Source organism: Crinia signifera, chromosome 19 (genome assembly GCF_055691185.1).
Source record: "Crinia signifera chromosome 19, ASM5569118v1, whole genome shotgun sequence".
NCBI classification, from domain to species: Eukaryota; Metazoa; Chordata; class Amphibia; order Anura; family Myobatrachidae; genus Crinia; species Crinia signifera.
The window spans coordinates 18,202,221-18,215,648 of record NC_139226.1 but is presented as its reverse complement, the minus strand read 5'-3'; the positions used below and the strand labels follow the sequence as shown (position 1 = coordinate 18,215,648).

The window sequence follows — 13,428 nt, the reverse complement described above, 5'->3', positions numbered from 1 at the left end:
TGTACAGGCTCCAGCAGGAACTGTGGCCCTTATTCTAGTTCACTCTTTCTGACAAAATATTTCTTAGATGGACAAAACCATGTGCACTGCAGGTGAGGCAGGTGTTACTTGTGCAGAGATAATTAGATTCGGGTGGGGTTTTACACCTGCCTCACCTGCAGTGCACATGGTTTTGTCCATCTAAGAAATATTTTGTCAGAAAGAGTGAACTAGAATAAGGGCCACAGTTCCTGCTAGAGCCTGCACAAAAATAGCCCTGGATGCAATGTTGCCCATAGCAACCAATCAGATTCTACTTTTTATTTAGCACCTTCTAGAAGATAAAAGATATAATGTGTAATGGCCATTACAGTGTGGGTCATAATGTGTAATGGGCATCACGGTGTGGGGCATAATGTATAATGTGCATTATGGGGGGGGCAGGAACTTTTTTGGCAAGGGAGAGCAAAATTTATAGTTACACCACTGCTTACCTCCTTTTGTTGCTGAATACTGCACACAGTAGGTCTCATCTCCTGTGCAGTTCATGGGAGATGTCACATTACAGGTTTCAGAATTTCTATCAAAACAGGATTCACAGGTTACGCCGTTGTATGTAGAATTTGGTGGCGTCCCTGAAATAATAAAGTAAAACATTTTTTAAAGTGATTTTAAATACCCCCCATAGCATCAAATTTATGGGCTTCGCGTTTATTGTTTTCAAACTTGCATTATGCATAGTGCAATAATGCTAATTTCCTAGCTCAGTCACCACAATGTCCTCTACTAATAACCAGTGGCGACTCCAGGGGTGGGAGTCTCTAGTGCTTAGACTCCACTAAGTTGTGTTGCTGCCAGAGGCAGAAATTATGCAGAAATTTTCCAAAAACGGGCGTGTGCCATTTTTCCTGAGATCTGCACATGCGTAGAAGGAACTGTGCTACTCCCAGCAGAGAGGAGGTGGTCCCGATGGAGGAGCCTGAACACGCGCCTCCTATGTTTTTCGACAATCCATGTCCGTTTTCACCGATCCGCTAACTTTCAGACACTCAACAGTCAGAACAATGAATTCCGGCTGTCAAGTAACCGTCGGAAGAAACAAAAATGGCCCAGGATTCCAACTGTCAGGATGTTCCGACAGTCGAAAACACAGATTGAATACCCCCCCTAAATCTTGGGTCTCCAACACACAATGGGGTGATTCTGGTTGACAAGTAAAGCCCCCGCTCGCAAGCCAAATATCCCCATCCAACCATCTAATGATTTTGCAAGCGCTCGCAGATCTGAGTTACCTCTATGGTGTTATATATCTGCGGGTTCCCTGTACATCCGCTGACGTCCGCTGACATCCGCCGCCTGCCCGCCGCACCTGTGTCACAAGCACATTTACATGGGAACGCTGAGCAGTTTCATGGGGACGCCCCAAAAAAACGCTGGGGGTTCCCAAGGGCGCAGCCCCTTGCTGGCAAATAAGCAATTCACCGCGCCCGCTAGCACAAAGCGGCTGCACATGCACATAAATCTTTCTGCGCATGCGCAGTTTCTGACCGTCGCTCCCCTGTGCGAATGCCCAATATCTTCTTATACATTTGTCATTTTATCAACTAACAGTCTACAATTTGGAAATGTGAATCTGTTGTTTATGGTTTATGTACTTCAAGTTGTTAGTGAGTATGTTACATTAATGCAGTAATTCATTTTTCTCTATAGCGTCATTAATGTCAAGTGTTTGTTTCTTTGAGTTGATTCCTGTTTCCTACCTTTTGGAAACAATTTTAGAAATCTTTATCGTCATTTTTTTTTCAGGATCAAATCAATATTATTTTGATCCCTAAAAGTCGCAGGGCCCATTTGCTGATGCCTACTCTGCCTATTTGGTAATCCGGCTCTGAGAATGTGCCTTGGTTCACTCCAATCTAAATTGTTAATATTTATAGACACGTCACAAATGAACCTAAACAACATTGTTGCATTGGAATCAGAACTCAATCTTTGAAGCACAAACTGTTCTAAGACAATGGCTCACAAGCACCGAATTTGGAAATCAAGCTCCAAGAATAAATGAGGTTCACATGTAGCCGACATTGATCTCTGATCCTTGATAAAAAGTTTGGCAGGATGTCTTTTTTCTCAACTCAATATTTGATTCCCAGTATTTCTGAGAACAGGTTTATTTTTTGCTGAATCATAAGGGCATAAACTTTGACTTTAGTGTTATTCTGATTATGATGCAGATTTTTGGGGCATTTTTTTGTTGCATATTTTAATTGCAGCATTGTTTTTGGTGACCCTCTTTATTTCCGAATGAAAACTTTTGCCATTTTGTCACCCCCCCCCCCCCCCCCCAACACGTGTTACACAAACACAACACAATGAATGCATTTAATACAACATATCTAGAAAGAATCTTAACTGATTTCTATCTGCATACATTAAATATGCTATAATAAATACCATGAATCTAATTTTGGTACTTGTGTATTTTGGCGGCGCCCATCGCATCGTATACCATAACGCATGCGATGGTATGCGATGCGACGCGATGTCGTTGGTTAGTGTACGATGGCATACAATTTTGAAATTGTATGCCATTGTACATGGCATACAATGCCATACGATGCGATGCGATGCGATTAAACATTGTATAAGCACCCTAATGGGTGCTTATACTATGTTAAGCACCCTAATGGGTGCATACAATGTTAAATGCACCCCCACGCCCCCCCCCCCACTATAAACGTGAACCCGAAGCGTGGCGAGCGCAGCGTGCCCGCGTGGGGCGGCGGTACGCGTCCTACGACCTTTTCATACCCCCACTATCCACGTCGGCGTGGAGTTGAGAATAGATTAGTGTGGCGAGCGCAGCGAGCCACCGAGCCCGAAGCATGGCGAGCGCAGCGGATACCTGTGAAGCCCGCGAAGGGACGCGTTTACCTGTGACGCGTACCGCCGCCCCTCACGGGCTCGCTGCGCTCGCCACGCTTCGGGCTCACGTTTATAGTGGGGGGGTGGCGTGGGGGTGCATTTAACATTGTAAGCACCCATTAGGGTGCTCAAAAGCACCCTTTAGGATGCTTATACGATTTTTAATCGTATAGGGGGTCAAAATCGCGTTGCATCGCATCGCATGCCATCGGGTACATGGCATGCGTTGCGATACGATACGTTCATCGTACGATGTACATCGGGGGCGCCGCTATAATACACAAGTACCCTAATTTTTAATAAACTTATCATTGGAGATAGAGGGTGAAATGTCAGAAAGCGAGAGATTTGGTAAGGAATCTCCAATGTTTTTAAAGCAGCAAATCATTTACACTGCAAATCAAACTGGTTTTTGTTCACTTGCAAAAGCAAATTCTCTCTTTAATGGTCAAAACCATGCTGCACTGCAGGTGGGGCAGATGTAACATGTGCAGAGAGAGTTAGATTTGGGTGGGGTTTGTACATCAAACTGATATCTATATTGCATTGTAAAAATAAAGCAGCCAGTATTTACTCTGCACAGAAACAAAATAACTTTCCCAAATGTAACTCACTATGCACCTGTTACATCTACCCCACCTGCAGTGCAGCATGGTTTTGTCCATTTGAGAAGGAATTTGCTTTTGCAAGTGAACCAGAATAAGGGCCCATATCCCTCATTATTATTTTATGATTGGTTACTATGGGCAGCATCAACAATGACCATTTTTATAATCAACAGATCGGACGGATTTTTGATTACTACAATTGTTAAAAGTGGCAAAAGTGCTTTCAGTACTTACAGGTGACGGAGCTGTTGTTGCAGAAGTCGGTGTTACAGCACTTTGTGGTGACCCTCACACGGAAGTCCGGTGTGGTTAGGGTGGCTGGGTGACTGCAGTCGTACACACTACCACAGTGTTTATCCAGTACAGCATTCCTCGTGTCCACTACGCATAGGAAACAGGGAATGAAATCTCAATAACCTTCTTGGAATATTTAGTTTTTTTAACAAAAGATAAAAGGGGAAAATGAGCAAAAGTGAAGATGTTGCCCTTAGCAATTTCTGGAATTATATAGACTGTTCTAAAGAATAATAGCACCAAACAGCTGGTCTTTGGGGTATATTCAATGCTTTTTGCTCGCAGTCACAGCTCACAAGGTCAGTATTCAACTGACCCCCTGTACATGCCGTTTCCACCTCACTGTGTTTTTTACAGTGATGTGGAAACGGCGTGTGCCGCCGCCAGAACAGTGAGACTCGTGGCTAAATGCAGCAGACTCCCTGCATTAGCCGCGAACCTCACCGTTTGGGAGAATCCTTGCCGTCCTGTGACAGTGAGGATTCCCCCGGAAGTTGTAACATTGAATACATTGAGCGGCCGGTGCAGGGGTTAAACGGCGAGGGTCGCTTGTTTCCGTTTAACCCTCTCATTGGCCGCATTGAATACGACCCTAAGCCTCATCTCTCTTGAGTGTTTGATCAGGGCCGGTGCCAGGTACGGCAAGCGCCCCAGGCCCAGGCTGCTCCGGGGGGAGGGTGATGCGGCCACTGAGTCGCTCCATGACAGGGGGGGGGGGAGAGAGATGAGGAGAGTTGACGCGGAGGAAGGGGATGCGGCTGCCGCTGCTGAGTCGCTCCACGAGGGGCAGGGTGTGAGGATGGTGCGGGCGCTGCTGCGCTCACCATGCTCCACGGGGGTTGGGGATGGTGCGGGCACTGCTGCGGCACTACCTCTCAACTGGCTCCATGAGGGGGGGTTCCCAAGTGCCGCCGTCCAGTGGCTGGCGCCCTAGGCAAATGCCTAAAATGGCCTAGTGGTAGTGCTGGCCCTGGGTTTGATACATCTTGTACATCTTTCAAATTTTATCATTCCTTATAACTGTTTATAGGTGGGATGTATTACAATACATTGTCGCCCCTCGCCACGCCACCATACTAACATATGCGCATAGCATGGCAAAGCGGTGACGGAGGCCTCCCGCGATACCTGTGATGTGGTGTGCGGGGGATCTCTGTCACCTTCCTGCCTTCAGAGGCTGCCCCCAGGCTGAAGCCGGAAGAACATCTGTGGCATGCTGCTAGGGGGAGGAGTTTCACGGAGGACAGGACAGGACTAGTGAGGGCTGCGGCGGGTGGTGATAGAAGCCCATAGGCTTCTATACGGTATACGGGTGGCGATACCCTGCCCTGCGAAGATGCGGCGGCCAGGTCTTAGTACATTTGAAAATCTGGTGAAACCTCAAAAACGGGTGTTTTACCACATTTTTCCCTTAATACATCCTGCCCTTAAAATGTAGAGCTGATTTCTAAGTGACTACAGTAGAAATACATCACCATCAATAGTCCGGCACCATCGGTTCCTGCACTGTGCCGGATTATCTGCTTTGCCACATTATCACCTAGCAACCACAGTGTCTGGTTCCAGGGTTGACAATATCTATGTTGACCGCCACTAGGCCGACCACTACTGGTGGACAGTGACTAGGTCAACACCTAATGTCGACACGCAAATGTTTGACAATATTTTCATGTTTTGTTTTTTTGTTTGTTTAGAGCGAATTGGTTCATACTTTACTCCCCAAGTGGGCATAGAGGTAGAATAGAATAGTACATGGAGCCAGGCGAGGGGACGCGGTACGCTCATACGGTGTCCATGCCAACATTTGTCAACATAACCACCCAAAAAAAGACAATTGTGTGTCGACATTTTAAGTGTTGACCTTCTGTCATTGTCGACCTACAGTATGGTATTTCAAGCATTCTTAGGTGTCCACCTAGTCACTGTCAAACTAGACATTGTTAACCGAATATTCCAAAGACCCATCCGCAGTAGCCCCTACAGTGTGACCCCCATACAGTAGCTCTTCACCCCCCCCCCCCCCCACATGCAACACCCCTACTCTGTCCTCTAAAACATCCCCCAGCACCTGATCTATCCGGATTAAGGGTCAGATGTATCAAGGTTCAATGAGTGATTAAGTGGAGATAAACAGCCAGCCAATCAGCTCCTATCTGTCATGTCACAGGCTGGGTTTGGATATGGCAGGTAGGAGTTGATTGGCTGGTTGTTTACCACTCTATCACTTTATCACTTTTTGAAGCTTGATACATCTGGCCCTAAAAGACAGGGGGTAGCGGACCACCGGATGCTGGGAAATCAGTGGTGTACTTGTAGCAGAATATATCGCCTTGTACAGTAAATTCTAACCAACAAGGAGTTTTGTGCCCGTATGGGAGTATGAGGAAGACTTTTATACACTGATTATATACTGTAAGTGTGAAGGCCCCAGAACACCTTCTTTATAAATGTTATTCAAGGGATTATACACATCATGACATCATTGAAGAACTGTAGAAACTTTGGGGATTTGGGGAAAATGACTCTTCTCATAGAATATATTACAAAGGGGTCTGAACATTTCCTACAGCCAAAACTACCCCTGTTAGTGGGACACTCTGTGGGGAAATTCAGGTACAGGGGTTTAGGTCAAAAATCCTATATAATAAAAGTCTATTGCTTACCTCTATTGTGCCACTAGATGGCGCTCAACAGAGTTCCGTCTTGGTGCATACACACATACACACTGCACATACACACACATACACACTGCACATACACACACACTTCAGCATGACAATGCCCCCCGACTCCCAGTACCACCATCATTTTGACGAGCTGGCAACTAGTAAGGTATAAAAGTTACAAACCTGTTAAAGAAACATTATTGTGTCAATTATTAATAAATGTCAAGAATTAATTCTAGAGGGGAGTTTCCAGATGCTTGGCTACAGCACATGACGAGGGCATAATTAGCACTTAACAAGTTTGTTACACCACTGTAATCAGGGCCGGCGCCACCACTAGGCAGCTTTAGGCATTTGAGGGCGGTAAAGAGCTGCAGGGAGAGCAGGAGGAAGAAAGCTCTGCGCTGCCAAGTACGGCACCTGACCCAGGAGTTTGCACCAGCAGGGAGCAGGTGGGCCGTACACCCCCTGCCCTCACCCCCCCCCCCCCCCCCCTGGAGCTAGTCGGCACCCCCCTTCCCTGCAAGACAGCAGCAATCCTGCTGCTCCTCCCCCCGTTTGCACCCACCCCCCTGTAATCCGCAGGTGTTGCCCGCTGGCAACCCCCCCCCCCCCCTCAGTCAGCCTCCCACATGGACCGGGTCGGAGCGGGTGAGGGGGTGGGGGCGGCATGTTGCCTGGGGCTATGACAGGGCTTGCACCGGCCCTTACTGTAATGTGCTCAGGCCCTTGTTGTGTCTGTAAGCAGTGGTGCTGAGAGAAAGGGGGGGGGGGGGGGGGGAGTAATAATTACCCAGGCCCAGTTTTGCTGGAGGGCCCTTTTGGAACCAAAGACATTCTGCATGTGAGCTTGGCAGCATTGAGAGCAAGGAGGTGCATAAAGTACTATTCTTTCTGTAGTGTATTCTAAGGGTGCATGGCCACACCTCCCACAATTATGCCACGTCCTCTGGAAAGTTCCCGGCCCGGACGGGTTCTCTGCTGCCTTGACTATATTAAAGTATGTACAGTAGTTTACAAAATAACCAATTACCTTTATCATGTCCTAGAGATGTCTCGGTGAGAGTCTTCATGCAGCGGCTCTCTGGTGACTGGCACGTCTCGTAGCTGCCCGAACAGCTCTTTGCATTTGTGGCAACACACACTACACATTTCAGAGCAGCACCTGAGGGCAAAGAGGACAACACAGGTCACCAGGAGGCAGATTCCATGACCGGACACTGACGGTGACTTTAAATCAGATCAAATAATCCATTTAGGGGTTTTTATCGCATTTTTAGTTTAGAGAATCTCCCCCACAATCTGTGACTAAAACAAAACTGTGACATGGCAGGTAGGAGCTGATTGGCTGGCTGTTTATCACTCTCCATTTTATCACTTTTGAAGCTTAGAGAATCTGGCCCTCAATTTTGTAGGCTATGGAGAGAGGGAGCTGTGCAGACAGATATTGGAGGTAGGAGCAGATTGCATACCCTCCAACTGTACCATTTTAGCCGGTAAAGTACCGTTTTTTAACGGTCTGTACCGGCTTAAATAAACTGTACCGATTGTACCGTTTTTTTATTATCAGCTCTGGCTGACTGGGGCACTCTGGGAGATGTAGTTGATTATACTGCCGACTGCTCCCCAGGGAGCATGGAGGAGCAGCCAGCTGGGACTACATCTCCCAGGGTGCACGGCGGAGGGCTGTGTCAGGCTCAGCTCCCCTGCTCAAGGAGAGACTGGGGATGTCTCGGCTGTGCAGAGACTACAAGTCCCGGCCGCTACAGCACAAGCCACCACCTCCGGGGCGGCGTGACGTCACGAGGTAGGAACAGCCAGCCCAATATTTATATTAAAATTGAACGCTTGATGAAATTGGCAATGTGGTTGAAAGTAAAATGGTCGAGGTCACGCCCCCTTTACCCATGGTCACGCCCCTCTATCAATGGCCACACCCCTGTACCAGTTTTTTAGTTGAGAATGTTGGAGGGTATGAGATTGGTGACTAACACATCATTTTATCTAGTACAGGTTGAGTATCCCGTATCCAAAATGCTCGGGACCAGGAGAATTTTGGATAACGGATAATTCCGTATTTCGGAATATTTTAATATTTCAATGATGTATTTTGAAGTATCTTGCATTTATGCTGTATAAACACATAATATACACACAAATATATTTTATTACCACATAAAATACACACAAACATATTTTAATTGTTCAAAAAACAAGGTTTCAAAAAGTGAAACAAAATGTGTGTACTATCTCAGCACTGAATTTGAATGTCAAGCAATCATTGTCTTGCACATATATAGTGCCAGTTACATATCATGTCCCCAGTGATGCTGTTACATATGTCCCCAGTGAGTTTTTAGCAAAAAAAAAATTTTTTTTTCACTTTCTGGAATGTCCGTATTTCGGAATAATTCGGATAACGGATATTCGGATACGGGATACTCGACCTGTACTATATTGTTTGGTAAAAGCTGTCCTTGATTAAAGAGCTGCTAATGATGTTTTTGAACACTTCATATATATAGTCTTTTCATGTACAGTGTTGCGGACAGGGAGTATAAGTGAATACTAATTACCTGAGCACATGCTTACCGTTCACTCCAGCCCCCCCCCCCCCCTTCTTGCCTGATTGCACCCCCCTCCGGCAAATAGTAGGGTAGTTGTTTAAATTTAAAAAGGGATCATGACCACATCTCATTCATTAGGCCACACCTCCAATCAGATCCCTCCCAGAGGGCAAATGCTGTTTATTGGTTATGGTCATCTAAATATAGTGTTACCCCTCCATTCCAGAGCTTAGTATATATACTTATCTACTTTATTTATCTCTTCTCTGGGAGATGCTCAGCGAGGAGATGTAAGAGGAGACTGTTGACCCCCAAAGAAAAGAGGTAAGCCTCCCACACCCGGCTTGTTCCCCCTGTCTGAAGGCGCGCCTGCACCCCCAAACCCCAATTTCGACAATCAGGCAAAAAAAAAAACAGGGGCAGGGCAATGAAGCAGCTACCATCACCTTAGGCCTACCCCGACTTTTGCAATGCTTGTAATGTGGATATTAGAAAATCAGGTGGCAGGGCTACTAAGGCCAGTATTCAATGAGAAAAATTTGCCTTGTTTTATGGCGAGTTTGTGCTGTTTTCACGTTGGAAGGAGCATTTTGCTCTCCAAAAGGGAACAACCCTATTCAATGTGATATTTTCACCGTCTTTTTAAGTGATTTTCGCCGTGTCTCTCCGTGTAGCAATTCTCCATCTTTTCATGGAGAACTGGAATGTGAACTTTTAAACTAAAAGATTTTTTTTTTTTTATTTTGGTGTCAAAAAATCAGGATTTTTTTCTGTGAAGGGGCATGTTATTTTTATTCATGTGCTTATAGCACATGAATATATATTTTTTAAATTTTGTTTTTATTTTTATTTTTTTACACAGAGCAGCCAGCAGGGGGCCGGAGCTCTTGAGCCGCTCATTAGATATTCATATATTCACTGCATCCGATCATTACATATGCACGATTGGGTGCAGTGAATACTGGGTCCCCCGCTGGCTATAGTGGGGGGGGGGCAGCTTGTGCTGCCTGGGTCCCGGGGAGCCCACCTACCTTCCCCATATGTTCTGGGGCAGCCAGGGAGACTTTAATCTCCTTGGCTGCCACTGTCCCCCGGCTCCCTGCCAGCTCCCTGCCGTGGACGCTCGTCCGCTGCAGGGGTTAAGAGTCTTAACCACATTGAATAGTGGGAGCAGGAGTGGCAGCGAGCCCTCCGGAACAGGGCGAGTGCATGGCGAGAGAAAAAATCTCTCGCCATGCACGGAGAATTTTTCACATTGAGTACTGCCCTATGACACAATCGCAACATCACGCCCCAGAACCCCTCCTGCACGCCTTGACGAAGGCTGCTCCCTCCCTGTCCTAGAAAGAGCAGACCAAAAGTAGGTTAGTTTGCATTAGGCTCCTCCTCCAGCATTGGGAAATACCCACTATTCCGCTAAAATAAGTCCCCCCTGCTTGGAACGTCCCAAAAAAACGTGTTGAGAGGTATGTTGGGACAAGGTTATCTTCCAGGAACCAAGGGTAAGCAGTCATTATGGCCCTTATTCTGATCGGTGCGGATTTCTCCGCATGCGGTCGTACCGCCGATGGTGATCGTCTGCGCATGTGCAGAGGTCACTCTGCGCATGTGCAGGCGATTTCGCCGCATGTATTCTTGACACGGCGTAGAGGGGCGTGAGGGGCTACTTAGCCTCATTACCCTATGCATACGCCCCGCGTTTCATGGGCGTTCCCATGCAAACGCGGGACGTATGCATGGTAATGAGGCCGTGACGCGTGTGTAGGGGGCGGGCCATCGCCGGATGTCAGCTGCCCGCCCCCATACATGATTTCACACGGACAAGTGTCCGTGTGGTCTTGGGTGGCGGGAGCTGGTGGAGCGTGCGGCCCTGCATTCGATGTTCGGCGACCATCGAATGCAGGGGCTGCTCCCAAGACGGAGGAGGCGTATCCCCGTCCAATTTCATGCGGATCGCCACATATCCGCGTACGGACGGAGGTGGCGATCCGTATGGAAGGCGGGGATTCGCCTGCACGGTCGTGGCCGCATATTCTGATCGGGCCGCACCGATCAGAATAAGGCCCTATATTATACATTGTTTGAGGCCATACATTTTGTGTGGGGCGATAAGATAATATGACCTTGACCCATTTCTGTTTGTCATGAGCCTGACAGCCCTGCATATGAATGTAGAAGGTCAGGTGAGGATATCACCGGATCACTCGCTCGCATCACTTTCATTTCCATCTCAAAACAAGCAGCTAATCCTGCAATCCTGGCACGCATCAGTCTGTGGTTTATTTATACATTGTTTCAGGTTTGTACAAAACAAATACGTGAAATACTCCTGGTAACAGGAGCTCACTGTGCAGATTTACTGAATGACACTCTGTTCTGTACTGTGTGTGTATTGGTGTATTGTCATTACGGGCCCCTGGGCAATGCAGTGCAATGGGGCCCCCTACCTACACAACCTCACCTCTCTCGGCGCTCATTACTGATAACGTTGGGCGTGATGACGTCACGCCTCACATTCAGTGCGACCACTGGGGGAGGAGGGATGCCGTCCAACGCTGGCCGTCGCTAACAGGATTGCCATAAGCAACATTTTATTTTTAATTTTTGATTTGCCCTTGCTTAGGCGGCTCTGGGGCCCTTATGCTTCTGGGGCCCCCCGGGCAGTAGCCCATCCAACCCAGGGGAAAATATGGCGCTGATCCGGGTACCGATTAGAAGTGTCATGCGAAAGGGTTAAGGCATTTTACCAGTCTTATCGGTACCCGGTCGACAGTTCGACAATGTCTAAGTTGACAGTCACTAGGTCGATCACTAATGACCGGCAGTGATTAGGTCAACACCTATTAAAGGTCGACATACACTATGTTGCAATGATTATGCCTGAATCGGCCCCTAAGATAGCCCCTCCCCCCAACTCAGAGGTTTATTTTCTAAGATGGGAGTTCTATTGAAGATGAGATGTTGCTATGGGCAACCAATCAGATTCTATCTATTACCTTCTAGAAGGTGCTAAACACATAAGTAGATTCTGATTGGTTGCTGTGGGCAACATCCCCTCTTCAGTAGAACTCTCATCTTAATAAATAACCAGCTATGTATTATCGAGTCGTGGAATCATGCTATGAGACGGGATGCAGTCAATTTACTGGCGGTCAAACTACTGACAGGATCAAAATGCAGATATTCATAATGCCAATGTCGATATGTCAAAAAGTTGACATGAGTTTTTCATGTTTTTTTTTCTCTCTTTAAAACCGGCTTGATCTAAGTGGGCATAGGGTTATACTATAATAGTGTTCCCAGTGGAGTGGGGCACCGTGCACTCGCCATGTGAGGGGACGTGGTACACTTATACAGTGTTCATGCCGACCTATGTCAACATACAGAAGGAGCAGCTCCCTTCGGAGCTAGTCCTGGCGATAGAATAGCCATCCGGCAGCCTGTCCCAACTGCCAGAAGGGTACATGCACGAAATGCTTGTGCGCCCCGTTCTGATGGAGCATGCCGCCGCCCTCTGCTGCCTCCCTGCCGCTCCCCAGTAGCTAACCGCACCCCCCCCCCCATATCGAACCCCTGCTGATGTGTGCTACCATAGGCAGTACTGGCCTTTAGCATACCGCCCAAGTGTCACGATTTCAGCGGGACAGTCCCGATTTTCGGGTCCTGTCCCGCTGTCCCACCCGCGGCCGGCATTGTCCCGCTGTGGGGGTGGCAGTTGGGAGCCCCCCCCCCCCCCCCCCAAGCTGATTGAATAGACGCTGTGCACATGCGCACAGCGTCTATTCGCGGCCGAAAAGGGGGTTGCGGCTAATTTGCATAAGCCGCACCCTCATTTGCATATGCCCCGCCTCGCGAGTGTCCCTATTCCAGCAGCCAAGAAGTTGGGAGGTATGCTTTAGTGTGGGAGAGCAGGCTACCAGTAGTTAATAGCACAGCTTGCTAGTGCCAGGAGGAATATTAATCCCACATGTGTCCCTGGAGCCGCGGGGAGGCTGAAAGCCAGCGCTGAGGTGAATCGCTGTGGAAATTAACAACATATCCTGTCTGGGTACAGGAATTAGCCATGTAACGCTGCACAATCCCCCTGAGAGTGACACCTGTGCCAGACACGTACAGGGATTCTTGTGTGATGACGCTGGCTGGTTGCTACGAGCAGCAGCACATTTGGTATTATGTCATTGTGAATTAGCCAGTTCCCTACTTACAAGCTAAGGCAAAATTTCCCATGTGAATCTTTCTATTTTTTCTTTGTTGAAGCAGCACAGTCCAAATATATCAGAGGGTGCGGGTGGATACTAATGTACTAATTACCCGGGTGTAAGCCAAGTGGGGGCCTGGGTATCCTGCCACCACCCGGCCTCTACTTGGCGTGCAGCAGCAGCAAGACCT

The 13,428-nt window shown here is 47.7% G+C and overlaps 1 protein-coding gene across 1 annotated transcript in view; it reads right to left on the bottom strand.

Moving 5' to 3' along the window:
• LOC146042210 (phospholipase A2 inhibitor and Ly6/PLAUR domain-containing protein-like) overlaps window positions 1-13,428 on the bottom strand; it is a 37,523-nt gene that overhangs the window by 11,743 nt on the left and 12,352 nt on the right. The window contains exons 2-4 of the mRNA XM_083162131.1: window positions 7,506-7,637; window positions 3,747-3,893; window positions 474-614 (exon numbers count right to left, since the gene is read on the bottom strand). Coding sequence (XP_083018257.1) covers window positions 474-614; window positions 3,747-3,893; window positions 7,506-7,637 — 420 coding nt within the window. The remainder of the gene's footprint in view (window positions 1-473; window positions 615-3,746; window positions 3,894-7,505; window positions 7,638-13,428) is intronic.